The sequence below is a fragment of the Eulemur rufifrons genome, chromosome 28 (assembly GCF_041146395.1).
Source record: "Eulemur rufifrons isolate Redbay chromosome 28, OSU_ERuf_1, whole genome shotgun sequence".
Lineage (NCBI taxonomy): Eukaryota > Metazoa > Chordata > Mammalia > Primates > Lemuridae > Eulemur > Eulemur rufifrons.
In genome coordinates, this window is record NC_091010.1 from 21,721,797 (window position 1) to 21,744,186 (window position 22,390).

Sequence of the window (22,390 nt, forward strand, 5' to 3'; positions counted from 1 at the left end):
GGCAGCTGTCTACTGTCAGGGTGACGTCCCAACTGTTTCGGCAGGTAACAGAAGCCAGATTGTTCTGAAGCTATGTGTGCATATATGCATGTATGTACTAATATATAAATGTGTTTATCCTCAAGTGGCATATGTGTACGGGTGAACTGGGAGGCCAGGGTATGCTCAGCCAACAAGCAGATCTCCAGAAAGGCCACAGAACAGAGCCCCAAGGACTGGAGAACATGTCCTCAGGCGGAGTGCAGGCCACACTTGGGCACAGACAGGCTCTGTCGTGCTGAGCACAGAGACGATGAGGATGATGAGCAGGGACACAGCCTGGGGTCCAGGCAGGTGCAAGTGGCGTGGCCTGAGAGGGCAGCTGCAGGCCTTCTGGGAAAGGGGGTCCTGAGTCCCTGTGCTGCCCCCCTGGACTCGTAACGTCCACTGAATGCCCGGAAGGAGGCCCCAGCGCAAGGCCGCAGCTCCAGTGGAGCCAGCTGAGACGTGGGCCAGGTCTCCTCTTCTTTCCGCTTCCGAGGCTGGCCTACCCGGGGCCTCCCCAGGGGAGAAGGCAGCAGAGCAGGCCACCTCCCTGTTAACCAGCCCACCGCCTCACGAGGACAGTGCATCCTCGGGCCTGAACTCGTTCTGGAAATTCCATCACGAGGGTTTTACGACCATAGACAGCCCTTGGCCAGCTGTGCTGTCTCAGGGTCTAGGCTCCCAGCAAATCCAGCTGGAAACTGTTTGTTTCGCTGCAGGAAACAAAAGAAAACCCAGCAGCTGGAGGCTGGGGTCTACACATGAGGGTCAGAAGCAGCTCCCACCAGGCTCCTGAAGGGTGGCTTGTTCTTCCCCAACACAGCCACCTACATCTGCGTGCATGTCCCCTGGCTCCCTCCTGGACCACAACAGGCTGCTACAACCTGCTACAGCCTCAACTGAAGGCAGCTCCTTCCCTTCCCCCACTGTCCTGCTCACCTAACCCTGACCCCTGGCTCCAGCTATCACTGAACTTCATCAAACCTCCAAGGCATGATTCACCCACGCTCAAGTCCTCATGTCCATTCTCACCACCTTGACCTCTTGGTCTAGATGCACAATAACTCTCTTACCCTTTTCCCCTCCATCCTGCTCTCCCAGAGAAGCTTCTCTGCCCTGCTGCCCTGGTTCAGCCCAAATATCCACCGACTCCATGTGTGCACACAGGTGCTTTGTGGTCTCACTTGAACTCAGCAGCCACATACCTCACGTGAGCACAAGACCAGCTGGGGTCCCCCCAAATGGCTCAGACTCCCAACACCGCCCCAGCCCAGCCCGCACCCCCTGCTGTGAACAGTCCTCCACAGCTGGGCCCCTCTCCTCTCCTGCGGACGGGTGCTGCCCCTCCACCCTGTGCTCAGGATCACCTCCTGTCACCTCCTCGAGGACTCGGCTCCTACGATTAGAATCGCTCTTCCCAGCATTGCTGTGACATCCCCCCCACGAGACTGCACCCGTCAGCATCTCCCTCCCGTCCGTCCCTGTGCGGCCACTGCCCCAGGTCTCTGCTGCCTTCCACAGCGGGGAGCTTGTCCACACTCAGGCCTCCGTGCTGCGTGGCCTCTCCTCTACCCACCCCAAATGGCCTCTAGAGCCACCACTGCAGACTGCCTACCTGTGACCGCCACACGGCAGGGCCAGCAATCACTCCTTTGTCCTCGTCTCACTCAGCTCCTCCAGCCACACGCTCTCCCTGGGCATTTTCCCAATTCCATGGCTTTAAATACTGTGTTTGCAGATAACTCCCAAATGACATCCCTGACTCCTGGAATTCCTGGTGTGATGATCCAGCAGCCTCCGTGACAGAGACCAGGACCCCCACTGGACATTTCAAACCTTAAAGTCTTCGATGCCCACACCTGCTCCGCCCATTGTCTTCCTCATCTCAGCAAATGGCACTACCTTTTCCCAGTTGCTCAAGCCAAAAATAGAGGGAGAGGGGTGGGCACAGAGAGCCGGGTCTTTTCAAGTCTGCCAAGCTCTGGTGGTTCTGTCAGTCAGTTTAGCTGAAAGTGTCACTCATCGTAACCCATAGGGGACACTCCCTCCAATGGGTCACCCTGCCTGGGCTGCTGTATCTGACTCATGGTAGGTAAGAGGGGCAGGCCCACCCCACACTGCCCGACACCCTGGGCCCACTGCTCCTACCAGGCCTCTTCAAGGTGGCCCAGATCCCTCCCTCCCTCAACATGTCCTTGTGTCTGTACGAAGCGTGGATAGCCTGCTAGGCTGGGTGAGAGTGGGGTGCAAAAAGTCATGAGGAACCAGCCTCTGCTCTCCTGATAAGGGACTTGTATGAGGAATACAAGTCTCGCAACTAGATAATCAAAAGACAACCCAATTTTAAAATAGGCAAAAGATCTAAATAGACATTTCTCCAAGGAAGATACACAAATGGCCGATAAGCACATGAAAAGATGTTCAACATCATGAGTTCTCAGGGAAATGCAAATCAGAACTGCAGGGAAACAGAATGGCTTGAATCCAGAAGTCAGATAACAAGTGCTGGCGAGAATGTGGAGAGACTGGAACCCTCAGACATTGCTAGTGGGAGTGTAAAATGGTGCAGCCACTTTGAAGATCGTCTGGCAATTCCTCATATGATTAAACAGAGTTACCATATGGTCCAGCAATCCCACTCCTAGGTAAGCACCCAGGAGAAAGGAAATATATGTCCACACAAAAACCTGTACACAGAGGTTCATAGTATTATTCATAACAGTCAAAAGATGGAAACAAGCTAAATGCCCATAACGGCTGAATGGATAAAGAAAATATGTATATCCACACAATGGATATTATTTGGCCGTAAGAAGGAAATGACACAGTGGCACATGCTACAAGATGGATGAACCTTTAAAACATGATACCAAGTCAAAGAAGCCAGACACAAAGGTTATATGTGATTCCATTCATAGGAAATGTCCGGAAGAGGCAAATCCACAGACAGAGAGAGTAGATTCCTGGTTGCCAAGGGCTGGGGTGACGTTGCATTAGGGGGTGATAGCTAAAAGGCATATGGTCTCTTTTTGAGGTGATGAAAATGTTCTAAAATTGACTGTGGTGATGATTATACATATCTGTGAATATAATTTTAAAAACCATTGAATTGTGCACTTTAAATGGGTGGATTGCATGGTATGTAAATTATTTATCAACAAAGCTGTTAAAAAAATAGGCAACATGCATGCGGGAGGTGAGAGATGTGCACAGAGATGACACACACTGAGACAAGACACGCTCCAGCAGATGGCAGACGCTCGTGCACAGAGACACGCGTGCAGCATGCCCGCTGCCCACTGCCATGGAAGCAGGAGTCAGCGTGGCCGGGATGAAAGCCTGCCGACACTGAGACTTCATATAATTCAAACCTGATGTGGAAGCCCCAAGCCACAGCTCTGCTGGAGGCTGGGGCCGCCAAGTCCTCAGCCCAAGGCAGAGAAAGTCTGAAAGCTGATCCTGACTGAGCTGCAGCCTTGGGGACAGGCAGGAAGAAGGAGCCCTTGGAGGATGGAGCTGAAACCTTCCGGGCTTGTCCTCAACTGGTACGCTATGCCACACCCCACACTGGCAGCATTAGACCTCCGAGAACAGGCCAAAGGCTCAAAGAAACACCAGGAGGCAGAGGGCCTCCGCCAGCTGGAGGTAGTTATCTGGGATGACTACTGGGCCTCAGTTCCCAAGGTCACGACATCTGCAGCCCCCACACCCTGGGAGGTGCTGGGTGAAAGTCTGCTGAGGTCTCGCTGGGCCTGGCCCATTTGCAGCAAGAATCTTCTCGGGAGAGAAGCAATATGGTGGGTGTGGTGGGTAAATGCACAGACCGTGGAGCCAGAGAGTCCCTGGGTTCAAAGCCCGGCTCTGCGACTCTCAAATCACGTAATCTTGGGCAAGTACCCTGACATCCCTGTGCCTCAGGATTGTAACAGAGCCCACCTTGTAGGGCTGCGCCGAGAAAGTCATAGACACAAGGCACCTAGAATGGTCCCACCATGCAGCGAGGGTGGTGGAAGCGCCTGCGTGTTCTGCCGTGATTATCATTATTGTCACAGCGTGCCTGGGCGCTCCAATGGCTGGGGAGCGGGGCCTGCAGGGGCAGACCCGGGGCTGGGAGCAACATTCTGGAACCACAGGAAGGTCTCTCTGTAACTCCTGGCCCCACTGTGGCCTGGCTCTGACCTGCCCAGATCGCCCGCCTGTAAGCAAGAATCCCTGAGGAAAAAAAAATCCCAGAGGTTGAGCATCCTACAGAGAAAAGTCCTCAACCAAAATAAGCGACTGGTAGAGGGTGATTTTAAAGGTGAAAAAGAACACGTGCAGACAAAAGGTAAGAAAGCCGTGTACCCGGCTGTTAGGGAGCTGTCTATGGGGGGCAAAAGGGTAGGCAATTTCCTGCACTTCAAACTTTTAGGTATTTTCTAAGTTTTCTATGATTTCCTTACCCCAAAAGGCAAGCAATTCTGCACAGAACGTCTGCCTAGTGCAATGAGCAGGTAATAATCACATAACTCCCATTCCCTAAGACAAAGCTTTTTTAACAAAGAAAGAAACACCATGTAGTCCTCCTTCCCTGTCATCGCACTTTCCTGCCAGGAGGTGTAGAGGTGGCACTGGGGGGGGGCGCACACTGGGGGTTCCGTCCCAGTCAGGGCCCTGCCAAGCTGCATGGCACAGGCTCTCTCCAAGCCTCAGTTTCCACATCTGAAACCAGTTACTGGGCAGATGAAATGAACTAAAGAACAGGAAACGGTCCTCCTGGAGCCTGGCCCGTGGCAGGGCGGTGGTCTCCTTTTCTTCCCTCCTCCGCCCCGGCTCTCCTGGTCCCCAACGACCTAACCCCGGCCTCTCCGTCAAACACAGCAGACTGCAGGATGGGATGGCAGTGGTCCTCTGCCTGCGTACCGTGCTTGTTAAAATCGCCTGGGCACCTGCAAAACTACTGCTGCCCAGGCCACGCCCAAATCTCGGTGGGTGGGGCTCCGAGGTCAGGATGTTCTCGAAGCTGCCCCGGGGGGATTCTGGTGTGCAGCTGGGGCTGAGAAACACTCAGCCCAACGCTGGAGGTTTCCAAACAGGGGAATGGCACCAAAAGGAATGTTTAAGTGATCGTCCATGATTCACAAAGAGAGCAGTAGCAGCATGGGGGTGTCCACCCGGAGTGAGTTCGACGTAATGCAGGAAATGGGCGAGAAAGAGAGGAAAGGAGTGGGCAATATGCAGGTGCCCTGAACGGGGGGCAGGGGCAGGGAGTCCAGGCAGGCTGGGTTACTGCACACCCCTTACACTGAGACCCAGGGCCATCCAGACCTCACGTGAGCTGTGCCGTAGGGGCTGCTCAGCGCCTAACCACCCCCTCCCTGCAAGGTGTGACTCCTCTGGGGCGGCTGTGATCCTCTGAGCGGCCACCGGCAAGCTGGGGAGTCCTCAGTGCAGAGAGTAAGGACAGTCATTAACAGTCGCTCCGTGATGATATGAAGGCGACAACTGGCTCTGTCCTCTAGCACCTTGGAGAACAGTCACTCAGGCTCTCAAAAGCTTGGTAAATGTTTTTAAAGGAGAGGTGGTCGCTTTTTATTTCTACTCCCACCTCACCTCCCCAGAGGCCAGGCCCAGCTCTCACCTGCAGATGCTCAGATCCCCACCTTCCGCTGCAAACCCCCTCCCCACCCGCACCCCGCCCAGCCCGGCCAGAGCCGGGCAGACCTTGCCAGGCCGGCAGCCACCCCGAGTTTCCATTACCCAGTGCCCAGGAGCCACGTGTCTCTGAGTCTCCCCGCCACCCCCCCCCATCACCACCACAGCCCACCAAGCCCAGCCCGGAGCTCTGCCTGGCCCCCTGCTTGGCCGCAAGTCCAGGCAGCAGCTGCAGCTTCGGGATGAGCAGACAGGAAGCAGCCCTCGAGTGCCAGCAGGCCGTGTGGCTGCCAGGCCCTGAGCTGAGGAGCGGCGCCCTGCATTGAGGCCCTGCGCTCTGAACCCTCCGGCTCACATGCACACCAGGGAAAAAGTGCAGCCAGGCCCCCAGCAGCAGAGGGCCAGCCCGAGAGGGGGCCCCCAGGTCACTGTCCCAGCCATGCCTCCCCTTTGGTTGAGCCCTACAGCAGCCCAGAGGGGTGCTGACTTGGTTTCAAGCCATCCCTCCCCGAGTGAGATCATGCATGTACGTGTTTATCACTGAGCCCGACACACAGCCAGGTCTGCAGCAAGTGGCAGGGGAGGCACTTGGTGGTGCCCAAGGAGAAGGTTCAGACTGAAGGCAGGTGAGCACTGGAGAACGGAGGGGGTGTTCTGGACACCTGAATTCCTGTGTGGGCCCCACGAGTGGCTCCTGACAACACACAAAGCCCCAGCAAAGGTGGCATGTTACCAACCCTAATCCTGCCCAGGCCCAGCACCAGCCGGTGTTCCACAGCGCGTGTCGCAGATTTCTCAGAACTCGGATACCTCCCCAAAACACGTCTAGCCAGTTCCAGCAACGCCAATGCCCAGACTTCGGCCACCGGTGCCCTCGGCCTGTTCCCCTCTCACTTCACACATCCACAGTGTGGCCTGCAATGACACTCACTCATTCATTCATCCGTTCATCAGGTGATTACTGAGCAGGCCCTGTCCTAGGTGCTGGGGACACGGCCAAAACGTCCCCTTCACGTGGAGCTAGCACTCTACAGAGGAGAGGAGACAGCGATAAATAAGGAAAAATACCAATGGAAAATGCCATGGAGGGAAAGTAAACAGAGGAATAGAGAGGTCTGGAGGTTGAAATTTTAAATAAAGTGGTCAGGGAGGATGTCACTGGGAAGGTGACATCCCCGGTGTCAATGGGACGGTGACATGAGATCGAAAGCCTGAGAGGACTGAGGGCAGGCCCTGGCAGTGCCTGGGAGGAAGGTCCCTGCAGGGAGGGCGGCAGGGAGGAGGGATGATGGCCTGGCTGACTTCTCCTGGAGGACCGTGGCGCATCCTGGGAGGACGTAGGCTTTAACAGAACTGCTCTGGCTGCAGTGGGCGGATGGGCTGCAGCGGGTGGATGGGCTGCAGCGGGCGGATGGACTGCAGTGGGCGGATGGGCTGCAGCGGGCGGATGGGCTGCAGCGGGCGGATGGGCTGCAGCGGGCGGATGGACTGCAGCGGGCAAGGGAGAGCAGTGAGGGAGCCTCGGACCACCGTCCCAGAGAGACAGGCAATGGCTCACACCACCCCAGCGCTTGCCATTCTTCTTACGCCCCCTTTGTTTCCCTCTCAGAATTACTAGCAGCAAACTCCCACGCGCAGCCACACGGGACCTGCTCCGTGCCTGCAACCACGCGAGTTCACACGGGCCCCTGCCATGAGCTCTGCCGGGAAGGCCCTTCCCCGCAGATGTCACCCCCCACTGCTCCCTCCTCTGTGCCCCCGGTGGCTCTTGAGGGGTGCCATATCCCTGTCCAGATATCTCTGTCTGTCTCTCTTCTAGACGTCAGCTTCAGGGGGACAAGAACTGACTTTGGAAGGAAACCATCTTAAACAAGCGCCCTGTGGGTCAGGCCTTCACGCAAACTCCCTCGGTTAACCGCCCTCATGCAGGGTCTGCTTTCCCACACTTGTGGCCAAGGATTAGGAGATGGCATATTTTCCCCAGAGGCTTCCTACCCAGGCACTATGGATTATGAGGTGACAAAGTATCAAATGCCCAGTGCACGCAGGCCAGCAGTCGGTGGGCTGCAGGAGCTAATTCAGAGCATGGGCTCCTGCCGGCCTTAAGGGGCGGAAGTGACCCTCTGCTGGGGGTGAGGGGAGCAACAGGCTCTTTCTGGACAGATCAAAGGTGCATATATGTGATTGGCTTTAAAACAAGGGCCGACAAAGGCCTTCAGCAACCCGTTGGGAACAAGGGCTGCATTCAGACCAGCTGGGTCCTGGCGACCAGTCTCACCTTCAGACACTTCTCTGAGAAGGGCCTGTTCTAGTGCTCCATCGGCGTGTTCCCAAAAGCAAAAGAAAATTAGACTGCGGGGTTTTTAAATGTTCCATGACAAGTAATGTGGACATAACACCAGCCCACTCCCTCCCTGGTATTCTGAAAATGCATAAAACAGCGGCAATGGTGACGTGGGGCTGAGAAAGGCCAGAAGGTTCATTTGAGCTTCAAATCCCACTAACTGAGCCATTTCCATCTGTTTTTCTTAGTTGGCCTCCAAGTTTTAGGGAAGACAATGCCATGCAGACGTCGAGCAGCCCTCCCCCTCGCACTGGGCACCCCAGAAACACCTCTACTCAGTGCCCTCCCGGGCCCAAGGGTTCCCAGGGCGCCCCCTGCCCCCACTGAGGGCCGCTATTGGACCCATGGCTTTTAGCATTCCTCACTCTGAAGTTGTTGCCATGGCTACGGCATCACTGAATATCACAGTTTATGATCTATTTTTTTTTTTTTGGATTGAAGAGCTTTAATTAAAAAGCGTATTGCACCATGTACCGCAAATGCATTTTCTACAGCAGTTTTAGATAATACAATCCCTAGTCACAACACTGAAGGAAAGGTTGAGAGCCAATTGCTCATTTAAAGGGCTGGACATACTGTTTCTGTCACAGAAAGTCTCATACAAGTAAAAGTGCATTAAATCACTTAGAATATGTACTCCATCATGACCTTGGGTCTCTGTTCACATAGACTTGGTCTTTCCTGCTGATTGAAAACAGGCCAGCTGGGATCACGGGGAACACGGACTGGGAGTCAGGGACCTCGGACCTCACCGGCCCCAGCATCTGACGTTCACCTGCTGCTGCACGACCCTGGGTGAGTCCCTTCCCTTCCCCGAGCCTCAGCTTCCTGGGCCGGAAATGAGAGGAGACTAGGGGCTCCCGAACCTCTTCCACCACAGCTGTCTCTGACTCAGGCCAAGGTCAGGGTGAACTGTGGGAATTACAGTGAGCTGAGAGTCACCAAGGAGGTTGTCCTAACACAAGGAACATCTGAGACGCCGAGTTCACATTGACGGGGAGCTCCTCAGTGCTGCCAAGGATGGGGCAGCGGGTAAATATTATCATTGCTGTTGTTCCTCAGGGCTCTGAAGGCAGGGCAAGACCCACATGCTGCAAATTGAGTGCCAGGCCTGGCAGATGGTTTGGGAACTTTCCACTGCAGGGCCGGGGAGCGCGGAAATTCCGTGCGCGCACCGAGAGCCCAGCCGGGCCTGCACCACGCGGAGGCTGGCAGGCAGGTGGAGAGGCCAGCACAGCCCCCGTCACACTCACCAGCCCGCTGGGCAGCCCCGAGGCCACCCTCCCTCCGGCCACCGCCTGAAGACGCTGAGGAGGAAAAATAAAACCAGCCCTCACTGAAATGGGAGGCCGGCTCTGCTCCGAGGAGCCATGTGAGGTGATGTCTGGCTTTTACTCCGTATCATAAATAAGTTATTAGTCCAGGGCAGACAGCGAGGCATGGCCGCGAGGAGGCAAGGGAGGTAAGATCTGCAAGACCAGACTGCCTGGAGCACTGGAAACCCCCAGGGACCAGGCCCAGGACTCCACTCAGACAGACAGTGGCCCAGACGGGACGGGGCCTCTGGGAAGTGGGAGGAAGATCTCTGGAAGGGGCGTCAGAGGCCGGGAAACAGACCTACCGGGGAGCCTGCCTCAGTTTCCTTACTTACTCCAAGATGCTGGCAATAATAAGAATAATAAAAGCTACCTTTTATTGTTCCAGGCACTGCGGCAGCACTTTAAGTGCATGAATTCTAATCGACAAAACTCCATCTGTAAAGCGGGGGTCAAGGTAGGGACCCCCACTTTACAGATGGAGAAAGTGAGGCTCAGAGACGTCGAATCCCTTGCCTACGTTCAGTACGGAAGTACGTTTGCAAAGGTGGCTGCAACCGTTCCTCCTGTTCCTATGCGCAGTGAGACTCTGCCACTCCTCCCTTCAAGAGGAAGAGTCCATTTTCCCACTCTCAGAAAACCTCGTCCGGCCTTGTGGCTTGCTCTGACCAGAAGAATGCACAGAAGTGACATTATGTGACTTCCAAGGCTAGGCCTTAAGAGGTCTTCAGCTTCCCCCTTCCCCTCTTGGAACGCTGCCCTGAGAGTGCCGTGAGAGCAGCCAGACCTGCCTCCTGGAGGACAAGAGGCCACAGAAGGGACAGCTGAGGCCACCCAGCCCTCAGCCAGCACCACACCAGTCACGTGAATGAGGCCAGCTGGGAGGCTCTGGCCCAGCCACGGGGGCAGCCGGGAGCAAGCAGGAGAGGCGCCGCCCAGCCACCCAACATAACCAGGAGGAAGAGCACTTTGCTGTTGTAAGTTCCTCCGTTTCAGGCTGTCACACAGCAGTGACAACTGAGAGTCACTCGGTTTCCCCACACTGCCCGCCTCCCCAGGAAAGCCTGTGCCGCCCACGTCCTGGGATCTGGCTGCCGTCAAGACACCCCCATGCTGACCGCTGCCCTGCGTGCAGCCCCAGGCCCTGGCACCGCGTGATCAGGAAGCAGACCTCTCTCCAGGCTGAAGAGCCACGGTCACCCTGGCAGGGGGGACCCACGGCCACCCTGGCAGGAGGGACCCACGGCCACCCTGGCAGGAGGGTCATGAGAAGCTCCCTTTCACTCCCACTTCTTGTTTGCCTGCTACAAACATAAATTCCCAAAGGGGTTCGTGTTTTCCAGGGAACTGAGTGACCTGAATGGCAAACGTGACAAACCAGCTGGCACTCTGGGGAGGGCGTGCGCCCTGGAGACAGAGACTGGCAGGTGAAGGGAGTGCCTAGGGCAGGGGGGCAAACGGGTTCCTCCCCACGCCCACTGGGCCCACGAGGAGTGGCTGCGTGGAGCACACACGGGAGGACTCGAGGCTCAGGGACAGCACCACAGTGGGCCTTCAAGTGAGCAAATAAATGGCAGCGTATGCCTCCACTGTCACCTCGGGCCTAGGAGCAGATGGACAGTTGGCCACAGAGAGGATGACAGATGTGCTGACCCTCATCTCACTGGGGTGAAGAGACGTAAACTGGAATTTACGCCAGCCCACCCAGGCGGTTCTCCCAGCAGGCCCCGTGCCAGGGTCACAGGGACACACAGGTGACTGCACTCTGACCTGGCCTTCGGGAACTCCCGGTGGGAACGCTGAGGCCAGCATGCCGACTGGGGCAAGGAGCAAGCTGCAGCCTGGGAACCCAGAGGCCCGGGCCCCACTGAAGGCCCAGAGTCCCCTCCGAGGTGGCACTTAGACAGAAGGGGTGCCCTTGACTCCCTCTTCTTTCCTGCCACCCTCCCTTCAGTCCCAGCAGACTCACCAACAATAAATCCACACCACTTATTAGCAACCCCTGAAGTGTACTGGCTACTGTGCTGAGGAAGCCCTTTACACACAGGACAACTCTAGAACACGATCTCTAGTGTGATCTCCACTGTACAGATGAGGAAACTGAGGCACAGAGAGGTTAGAGAGCTGCCCACGATCACAGCATGTAAAAGGCAGAGCTGGGATTTTAGTCCTGGCGGTCTGGTTCCGGGGTCACTCTGGTCCCCAGCTCATACTGCCTCACCAGCAACCCAGGCCTCCAGCTAACAGCTCTGCTGTGTGTGGTTCACACACCGTCTGAGGAAGGAGGACAGCAGCCTGCACAGCCAGAGCCACCAAGGAGGCTGGGGAGGTAGGCCAGCTTGGCAGTGAGGCCTGCACCAACGTGGGGCCAGGCACAAGGCTCTGGCAGACCCTCCGCCCCTCCCAGGGTCTCTCAGCCAGATGTGGCAGGGCAGGTGGCCCACAAGGCAAGATATAAGGAGACAGGCCAGCTAGGGTCTGGGCAGGAGCCCAGTCACAGTGGAGACTCCAGACCTCCACAATGCACATCCCCCGGGGGCTTCCCAAGGGGCTGCCAGGACAGCCGACTCACTCACCCAACCAGCAAAGAGCAGCCGCCCAAGCACGGACAGGTGTTTGGCACAGAAGACCAATGAGCCACAGGCAAATCTGCCCCTGCACCAGCATTGCAGCTGGAATTATTGTCTTTCCCAAATACTACTGTGACTCCTGCTTACGAACCTGTCGTGGCTCCCGTGGCCCCGGGGGCAAGTCCAAGCTCCATGGTGAGGCGGACGTTTTCCAATTACATTTTCACCATTCCCCCTCTCCTATGGAAACCTGGGATGAATCACCATTTCCCAAATCCTGCAGAGACACCGGAGTTCCTTCCCTGCAGAATGCCTACAATTACTACTCTGTGGCTTCAAAAACTCCTATTGATTCTTTAAAACCCAGCCCAAATGTCCCCTCTCCTGGGAAGCCTACCCTGAGCACCCGTCTTTCTCAGTACTCACGTCTAGGCCACCCGAGGAGTGGATTATGTTCCCCTGCCTCCCACAGACCACTGCAGTTCAGTGTGGTCCCTGTCGTTTTGTACTGCCTCCTGTGGGTGCCGGCCTTCTGTCTAGACTGTGGGCTTCTGGAGCACAGGGACACAGGTGGAGTTTCATTCCTGTATCCCTAGGACCTGGCCAGTGGCCTGGCCCTGGGCAGGGGCAGACAGACTGTTTGTTAATAGAGTGCTCCACTTGCCACCTCTCCGCACTCCCCTGTCCCAGAGGTGCGTGGGGTTATTACAGACCGATGAATACTCACACTGGCACTGAGCAAGCACCACTCGGCCCACTCTGCAGACAAAGCTGCCGCAGCAGAAGGCAGCAGGGCTTGGCCAACCCAGCAACCAGAGGTGGCCTCAGATAACACTGATGATCTACGTGTTATTGCAATAAAAGGGACTCTACAATATTTATAATATTTATCATTATTAACAATTACTGTTAAAAAGTAGCCATTGATACTATTAATAATCACTAAAATAATCTCCATTTTTTAAGGCCCCATCATGAACCAGGCACTTCACCTTATTTCATTTAATCCTCTGACCAACGCTATAGACCTAGAACTTGCTCTTCTCTCCTCCTGGCAGATGAGGAGTCTGTGCACAGAGAGACCTAGGCACTCGCTCCAGGTCACACAGCGAGTCTGTGCCAGGGAGAGTAGAATCTGTGCTTTCCACCGCCCGAGACTGTCAGCTCATAACCACTGACGCCGCCACTCGAGGGCCTCTCTGTGGGCCAAGCACTTTTTCCAACAGCTTTATTGAGATATAATTCACATACCACACCATTCACCCACTTAAAGCGCACAGTGTGATGGTTTTTAGTATATCCACAGAGTCAATGTGAGAGCATTTTCATCACCCCATAAAGAAACCCTCACCCTTCAGCAGCCAGCCCTCCCAGCCCCACCCCCATGGCAGTCCCATTTTAAAGACAAAAGGGCGGCACTCAGAGCTCCTGTGCCTTGCTCAGCGGTAAGCAGCCGGCCAGATTCAGCCTCCCCTGCCCCTCCTGACGCCGCCTGCCAGGGTCTACTCAGTACAACCCATCAAAAATGCAGAGAGTGGGAAACGGAACCAGATGGTGACAAATCTTACACGTGTGGCTGCTTCCGAGCCAGGCCCTGACTCGCAGAGGCACTGAAGGCAGAGGGGGAAACACAGTGGAGGCAAGCCCTGTCACCCCAGTGCAGGGCACTGTCACCGCAGGGCAGTGTGACGCCCCAGTGCAGCACACTCCTAGTGCAGGGCATTGACACTCCAATGCCCATCACCCCAGCCCAGGGCATCAAGGCAGGGGGAGGCAGAGATGGTCGTGGGGGACACAACCCTTCAGGAGGCTGGTGCTTTGGGTTCTAGATGGACACAGTGAGCACACGGCCCCACTGAGAAGCAGGGACCCCACTCTGCTGATCCCATCTCTATACCCCCAACCCCTTCAGGACCCACAAAGAACTGTCCCCCACCCCAGGCCCCCACGTCCGTCCCAGGTGCACAGAATCAGTAGCTCTGAAAAGCAGCCCATCAGGTCACTGCTGACACCCGGACACATTCCCAGCCTGGGACCCTGGGGCCTGAGAGCACCCCAGGCTAGCTGCCCCCACCCCAGAGGAAACTATGCAGGTAGGATTAGGCCTCTCCACATCCCTTATTTTCTGCCCCCAAACATCTTCAAGGCTGGCTGGGCCAGTCACTCTCCCGCTAGCCAGAGGCCCGGCACTACTTTCCATGTTTATAATGTTGGCACAGTCTTGAGACAACGCCACTTCTTCCAGGGAGCCTTCCTAGATGCTCAAACCAAAATAAATGGGTCCTTCTGCTGCTGCCTCTCATAGGATTGTAATTAGTCTACTTTCATGTCTGGGTCTCCATTAGTCTTCAAACTCCTCCATGGCAAGGGCCTTGCGTATTCATTGCTGTATCCCTCTGTTCCCCCTCCCCCAGCTATGACACACACGGGGCCCTCCAGAAGCGCTGGCAGGAAGCAGACAATGTCCAACCCCAGCGTTCGGTGTGAATGAACCGCAGTGCACAGAACCCGCCCAGTGCTTGCCCCCGGTTCCCCCAGGACAGTGACTCTATGGGCTGGCAGGAGGAGTTGGAAATGAGGATTGAGCCACCAGGCCAGATACCAAACTTCTCGCCAGAGCAGCAGAGGTGCCAAATGGCTGCGAGTCTCTGTGCACACAGAGGGGTTTTCTTTAGACCGTCTTACAAATGGAAGGTTGGTTTGGCTGTGAGGACCAAGCTCAGGGACTGGTCTCGTTCTTCTCTGAACCTGCAGCCCAGCCCAGGCCTGGCCCAGAGCCGGCCCCATCCCCGCCAAGGAGAGAAGAGTTAATGACAGCCTTACAGGGGCCTGGCTCCAAACTCCTCTAGCTCGGCCTGCCCCGTGCCACAAAGCACCGATGCCAGAGATGGAAGGGGCCCAAGTTTACAACTCCAGCTTCTGCAGTGCATCCAGGAGGTCACTGGGGCCCAGAGAAGGAGGGCAACTTGCTCAGAGTCACACAGCCATGTCTCCTGACTCCCAGCCCAGCCTCTTGCAGAGATCAGGCTGCCCCATCCCTACCCCTCACCCCCTCTTCCATCCTGCCCTTCCTCCAAGGTCAGATCAAGGCCCCTTCCCCAGGCATCTTCTAGGATCCACACCCCAGAAGCCAGTCACCCAGCTGGCATGCCGCTCACTGCTCTGTCTGACCATTGCCAGCTCGCTCGAGCTCTTCCCTCTGCCCAAAGTACCCTCCCCACCCTCTGGACCCAGCAAACTTCTACTCATCCTTCAAGGCCAAGTTCAAACGTCACCTTCTCTGACATCAAAGAGAATAATCACTTCCATTTACTGATTACCCATCGCCACTGTGTTCTGGAAAACCAACAAGTGAATGTTAAATCTACCAGTGGGGTTTGCTTGTGCTTGGCACCCAAGTTCCCTGGGGACAGGGACCTGCCTCTGCAAAGCAGGGGTAATAACCTCTGCACACACACGGCATTAGACTGAAGGGGGCATGAGGGCTGTGTAAGCTGTAAAGTCCTGTGCTAACAGAAGCTGTCTGCATTACTTCCATATCACCTCCCTATGACTCAGTTTCCTCAGCTACAAATGGGATGAAGTTAACGCATGTACATGGCAGCAGGCGTGTTGTGCCTGGGCTGTGTGGGAAGGACTCATTATGGCTGCTGTCATTATCTGTGTCACTTTCATTTTCTTAGGATCTCCCTGTGGACCTTGTCCCTGGCCAGCACTCAGCACATATTTTTTTGAAATGAAAGGCTTTGGCATTTGAGATGTTAGAGGAGACAAGGTTAAAATCCACAGACCACGTAAAGATGCAGAGTTAAATCTTATCATCAGCAATGCTACACCGTGGCCTTCGAGTCCAAAGGTGAGCTCAGCTGGGTCAGCGTGGCACAGTCCCTTGCTTTCATAGCACTGGGCAGTTTACTGGAGGGGGATGGAAGTGAGGAAATCCAGGCCTGGGGTGACCTCTGTGCTGGCAGCCCCAGGGGACAGGCAGTCAGACAGCACCACCCCTGGGGCTTGGAGCAGGAGGCATTCAGGTGCCAGACTTCAGGACTGGCCTCTGGGGACAGCCAGAGCACGAGCAGTGGCCTCGGGGTAAGCAGTAGCCCAGCCCAAGGCTCAGCCCAGCGAGGTCCATTTCTGCCCTCACCAAGGACAGGGGAACCCAGGCGCGTCATGTCCTGGAGCCACCGTTCTGTGCCAGCTGCAGAACGAGCCTCCAGAAGCTGATCGTGGACAGCCTCTGGGAACTGAGACCTGATCCGGCTTTGGCAAATGTCACACAGAATCAATTCTATCTGCCAGGGAGTATCGAGTGCAGCCCCTCTTTGGACAGATGAGAAGAATAAAGCCCAGAGATGGGAGTGACTCGTCTAACGTCACGCAGCTCATGAGAACATTTACTCAGAACCTACCAAAAGTCAGCAATACCATCTGAGGAAGGCCCAGGCCCAGGCCCAGCGAACAGCCCTGCCCCCACCATCCGCCAGCCCCGACTACCAGAGCAGGAGTCGCTGTCACAGACACCACACTGTGTAGCCATGTGATCATGCTTTGTGCAGTGCTGGGTCCGGGTCCTTTATGGCCCTGATCCTGTAGCACCAGGCAGCCAGTCTCTACTCGTCAACGGGCTGCTGAGCTGGTTCAAAGATAAGGGAGGTTTTCAGGGTGCAAAGGGGGTGGACAGTGACTTATCAATGGTGATGATCACCTATGCGTGCCTTAGTTTAGGTCCCCAGCATGCACTGATTGAGCAAGTCCTCTGTGCCTCATTCCAAGTGGGCAGACAGAGAAGCAGGGTCACCAGCCCTGTCACTGAAGTGCTTACAGTCTACCTGGATGACTTTAGAAAGAATTCAACACATAATTCCATCAGGCTGTTGGTTTGCACCAGCACTTCCTGTCTCTCCATCTGCATGGGCACTGCAGATAACTCCCTATATCGCTTGGAATGTTCACCCAAAACTTGTGGCCACAGCACAGCTCTGGCCAGTGGGTGGACCGCGGGCTCCTGTGGCACAGAAGGGCACAGCCAGCAGCAGAGGCTCACCCTAGAAGCCAGACAAGGTCTTGGGCTTCTCTAGCTGACCTTACAACCTGGGTTTCTCAAAGTCTGCTCTGAGGAACACTTGCAGCAGATCACCTGGAAAGTTTGGTAAAGATGTAGATCCTCGATCCCTCCCTTAAAAGTCAGATTCTACACCTCTCACGAGGTGCTCTGGTGATGCCAACACACACTCAACTTTGAGAACCAACCACTGCATAGACCATACCTCTCAGTGGGGGCCCTATCACCTCCAATGGGGTGGAAATCGATTCTCGTGAAGGCAAAAAAGTCCATCTTTTTGTATATAAACCATGAATATGCATGCAGTATATAAACAGATATTCAGTATATCTGTGCTATTTTAATTTCATGGGGATAGCTGGTGCAGTGGTGCACGCCTGTAGTCCCAGCTACTCGGGAGGCTGAGGCAGGAGGATCGCTTTAGCCCAGGAGTCCGAGGCTGCAGTGAGCTGTGGTGGTGCCTGTGAACAGCCACTGCACTAGGCCTGGGCAACGTGGCAAGACTCCACCTCTAAAAAAAAATAACATTTCATGGAGGTGGAAGGGATAACGTTTAGGGGGAAATGTCTGAAACATTCAGGGAGTGATAACAAATAAAGGGTTGAGGGGCACTGGCCTGGACAAAGGCAGCGATGACATCAGCAGGGTGGGAAGATGGCGAGGAACACCCCCAGCCCTGCCAGGGAGGAAGAACCCCTGCTACCATCCCCGCCCCATCTGACCTGCCCCTTCTCAAAGCGGAAGGGCAGAGACGAAAGTGGGTCCATTCTTGGGACACGTCAGCTCACACCTGATGTCACTGGCAAAGAGGAGACCATGGAAGGAGCCTCCCAGCAGGGGCCTGAGGATGTCATGTCAGCGCCCTCCACGGTGGAGCAGCGAGGGGAACAAGAGCCAGCCTCAGGTGGGAGTGGGAAAGAGGGAGCCCGCCCACGGCTTTCCAGTTTGCAATATGGAGCCAACTAGCCGGCATCTGCGAGCAGGGAGAGGGTCCTAAGAAAGGGACCACACCGAGGGGCAGGCTGGCTTTGGGAAAAGAGACAGGTGGAAGAGGAAGGACATACCATACCGATGGCCAAAACTACAACAGTGGCTAACTGGCTGAGGCTCGACTGTGTGCCAGGTAGGCGCCAACCACCCAACCTGCTGCCCAGTGAGGTGGGTCACATTACTACCAGCAGCGGGTCAACTCCATGAGGGCAGGGACCACGTCTCAGCCCCCCTCCCCTAGCACAGTAAATATGTGCAAAATGAATAAATCCCCATTTAACGCATAAGGGAAAGAACCACAGAGAGGTTAACTTATCCAGGTCCTCCCAGTTAGGGAGTGGCACAGCCGCGACTCAAACCCCCCAAGTCAGACCCCAGAGCCTGCTCTCCTCACCGCCGAGTTTGTCTGGACGCAGACAGCCCAGCCAGGTAGCTTGTGGTCCAGGTGGGTCCACAGATGGTGAGGGGATGAACAAGATAGAGGCACCCTCCCAGCTCGGCCCCTGCACACCTGGCAGAGCGTGACCCTGGCGGCCAGCAGGGGCATGCGGTGCGCTCTCGGGAAGGCAGCACGGCCCCTGACCTGGCCCGGGCTGCACATGTCCACAGGAAGCCCAAACACAGGGGAGCCAGAGAGAGAACCACGTGGGGGGGTCAACTTAATGAGGGCCTCGTCCCTTACCAATCCATCACAGTTGCTGATGGCAACAGCTGCCCCAGGCATTCCAGTGACACCTCCAGTGTACACACACTCCTGCTGCAAGGGCTGTCGGAACAGCTCCCGAAAATCCTCCTGCCACTCCACCGAGGCTCCTGGCACCACCAACCGCCGGTTGGGCCGCAGGCGCAAGTGCAGTTCCTTCCCAAAAACAGTAACATTGAAGTACAGGGAGTGGCGCCCCGTCCTGCCGGGCCGCACGGTCCCTCCTTCTGGGTGCAGGGGGCTGCGAGCCACCCGAGGGTGACTGGAGTGGGATGGTGGTGTGGGTGGCACGTCCACTCCCACACTCCCTGCGGAGGCTGCTGCTGGGCTGGACACCACATGGGAGAGGAAGCGTCCCCGAAAATCCGTGCTGCAGGGCACTGTCACACCATAGCCACCGAGCTTTCCAGAGAGGCGCAGCTCTGTTGGAGGTAAAGAAAGAGTCACTTCGATGCAGTTTGTGCATGGGTAAGTAAGGGGAATTGAGAATCCTAAGTGTCACCTTAGATGGACCCCTTAGCCCAAGTGCATCCATTTTCCATCCATTGCTTCCTGAGCTCCTGGATTTCCACACTTGGATGCATGGTGTTCAGGTACTTTGCAGACATAAATTGTTCCCGTAACACCTGGATCCTTTTTAAACTTAGCAGAAGAAAACAAATGATGCCAAACAGTCCTGTCACTCTGGCAACAAGCCTTCCAACCTTGGGCACTGCCTAGGAAAGGACTGAAATTTCCCGAAAGCCCCCAGGGCAAGGAGAGGGGAGCCCAGATCTGCCCCAACTCCCCCAGTGTGCTGAAGTCACCAGCCCAGGCTGGGGTAGGGCCCTTCTCCCCAAGTTCCCAAGAATGCAGCTGGCAAAACAAACACACCTAGAAACCCAGGGGATCGTGGCACGTGTCAAGGAGAAGGTGGGGCTGGAGAGGGGAGGGAGGGATGACACGGTTCTATATTTTTCCAAGGTTAGAAAGGAAACTTTTTTAAGCAGCACAGTGGCTGCTGAGATTTCTGCATGGCCCAGCCCCAAGCTGGATAAATATAGAGCTTCAAAAATAAAAGGAGACACAGGGGGTGACCTGCTCACTTGGGCTGCATTAAGTGTGAGGTCATGGCCCATGCTCCAGGCCACATGCCAGCAAGCCCATTCTAACGCAGCTCTCCCTGAGCCCAGCCAGGCTGGGCAGCAATGACAGCTCCCTGGCTTCCAGGGCTGGTGATTCATGGATGTGAGTTTGGGAGGAATTTTCATTTCCACACAGCTCTACCTCTCACCTCCCCAGTTCCCCGTACTGGTGAAATATAGAAAATGATGCTTCCTGAAAATCCCCCATGCCCAGGGCAGTTGTGGATGGAGGGTGCTCACTCTCTAGTTTGATTATCACAGCAGAGGACCCCCAAGACTGCTGCAAGAGGGGTCCCACTGGGGCACAGGAACAGGGCTCACAGACAAGCAGGCACCCTGCCTGGAAACGACCACCCTCCTCCCCATGCTCAGAGCACTAGGACGGCACCCCATGCTGCAAGGTGTGGAGGAAGTATTCTGGACCTGAGAGGATGTCCGCAGCCTTTGAGAATGCCATGCTGGGGGGCTCCAAGGATGTTTCTGTCCAGGGTGTGGTGGGAGGCAATCACCTGTTAGCCTGATTCTGTGTATGTGACAGACAGACAGACACACACGCAGACACTCACATACACCCCTGCACACAAGCTGGAGACAGAAGACACTGAAAGAGACACACAGGACAGAGAGATAGATACTGGGAGAGAGAGGGAGAGAGGGAGCAACGGAGGCGGGAAGGGGAAAGAGAGAGAGAGAGAGAAAAAAAAAAAGCGACATACACATTGCTCCTAAGAAGAGACTCAATGTTCCCAAATTCTCTCCTGTGGTTTCTCTCTACTTCTAGTGTCAGAATGGGGGGAAATCGCGGGACAGCGCCAGTGGCACATGGGGAAGAAAAGAGAGCAGTTCTGTCCCAGCGTGCACACTGCCTCCCACCCGCTGGAACGCTGCCTCGATGGCTCGGGAATCCTCGTGCCACCCTGATCGCGTGCACCCAGGACCCCACGGGCCCCCGCGCGCCCAACCCGCACGCACCTGGGGTCCAAATGCCCGTGGTGGCGCAGAGCGCGCAGTGCAAGGGCAGCAGCCAGGACAGCAGCGCGCGGAGTGGAGCCATGTGGCCGCGCGGGGACGCGGGCCCGGTGGGCGCCCGAGCCCCAGGTCCCGGGCTGCGCGCGAGGCTGGGGCGTGCCCCCGGCTGTCCGAGCGCCGGCCGGCGCCCCCGCCTCCTCCTCCGCCGCCGCCGCCTCCCGCGGGCTCCCGGCCCCCAGCTTGGCGCCGCCGCCTGGACCGCTGGCTCCGAGCGCCCGAGGCTGCCGGCGGGAGAGCGGAGCTGCTGACGCGCCGGCGCCCCGCGTGCCAACTGCCGGCCGGTCTGTCCGCCCGCGCGGTGTCGCCCCGGGACGCCGCGGGAGCCGGGCGAAGGGGTGGCGGGGCGGGCCGGGGGTGGGCACACCGGGCGGGGCGGGGCCAGGCGCGGGTCCGGGAGGGGGGCGCCGCGCGCCCGGGGGCGGGGCGCGGCGGCCTGCGGCCCGGGATCGGAAGTGCCACGCGGAGCCGGTCGGAGCAGTGGCTGCTACCGCACTGGGCCGATTGTCCCCTTAGATGCCTGGGTTCCCTGGAGTGGTGGCCCAAATCCGCTTTCCAAGGCCACTCCTCCCCCTTTCTTGGCCGCCTCTGTTTCTGTTCCAGAATCCTGGGGCTAAAGGGGTGTCGACTGTTTTGGGGGTGGGACTGGGGGTGAGCCCCCCAGTAGAGGACGTCTCTCTCTCTTTCTTTCATAATGGTCTTGATGACCGATGAACCATAAACCACTTGGATCTGCCCATTTTCCAAACTGCCACTCCCTGGGCCCCAGGGTGCACTGACTGGCCTGTGTCCTTGCCATGGGCAGGGATGAGGAGGGTTAGGAGAGAACCCTGGCTTCACAGACAGCCCTGATTGAAATCCTACCTCTGAGCCTCAGTTTTCTCATCTGTGAAATGGATGTTAACTATGGCACGCAATAGGTGCTCAGTAAATGATAACTGCCTTCCACTTCCGTCCCTGACACCATGCTGCAGCCCAAGGTGGAAAGAACCAAAAGTTTGAGAGATGAGAGTGGATGCCGGTCTTGCAATGGTGTTGAGACCAGTTCAGCAGTTAAGTCAGGCAGCCCAACGGGAAATCCATGCTCTTGCTTTACTCCATAAATGTGTTCCTAACTGTTTGCAAATAAACTATATTTCATGCAATCCAGAGGTGGGAATTGGAGAAAGGAGATTTTTCCTTTTTTGAAATAACTGTGAAATAAATAGTCTTTGAAATGATGCCAAGATTTTGGCAGACCAGTGTATTTAAGAAGCAGGTTCAGAGAGCTGACATATATTATATTCCACGCAATAGCAGAGTATTCAGTTATTTGGAAATGGTACCACCAAACTGATCTGTATTACGATTGGGAAGAATAGAGTTCCTTTTTCTCCTCTTCCTGGTCCTTTAAGATCTGCAAAAGTCAAGAGCCAGACGGCATTTTGTGTGTGAGGACTGGTGGAGCAAGAATGTGAAAGCCCGTGTGTGTGTGTGTGTGTGTGTGTGTGTGCGCGCGCGCGCGCGCTTGGAGCTTCCAGAAGAGACTGAGAGGTGCCCGGGCTGGCACTCCTTGGCTTTAGCCCTTTGCAGACCCACTAAATGATCTCAGGATAAG

The 22,390-nt window shown here is 56.1% G+C and overlaps 1 protein-coding gene across 2 annotated transcripts in view; it reads right to left on the bottom strand.

Annotated features, from left to right (window-relative positions):
- ADAMTS14 (ADAM metallopeptidase with thrombospondin type 1 motif 14) overlaps positions 1-21,096 on the bottom strand; it is a 68,652-nt gene extending 47,556 nt beyond the window's left edge. For both annotated transcript variants that reach the window (XM_069460093.1, XM_069460092.1), the window contains exons 1-2: positions 20,740-21,096; positions 18,623-19,065 (exon numbers count right to left, since the gene is read on the bottom strand). In XM_069460093.1, the coding sequence (XP_069316194.1) occupies positions 18,623-19,065; positions 20,740-20,821 (525 nt within the window). In that variant the 5' untranslated portion in view covers positions 20,822-21,096. The remainder of the gene's footprint in view (positions 1-18,622; positions 19,066-20,739) is intronic.
- Between the last annotated feature and the right edge of the window lie 1,294 nt (positions 21,097-22,390).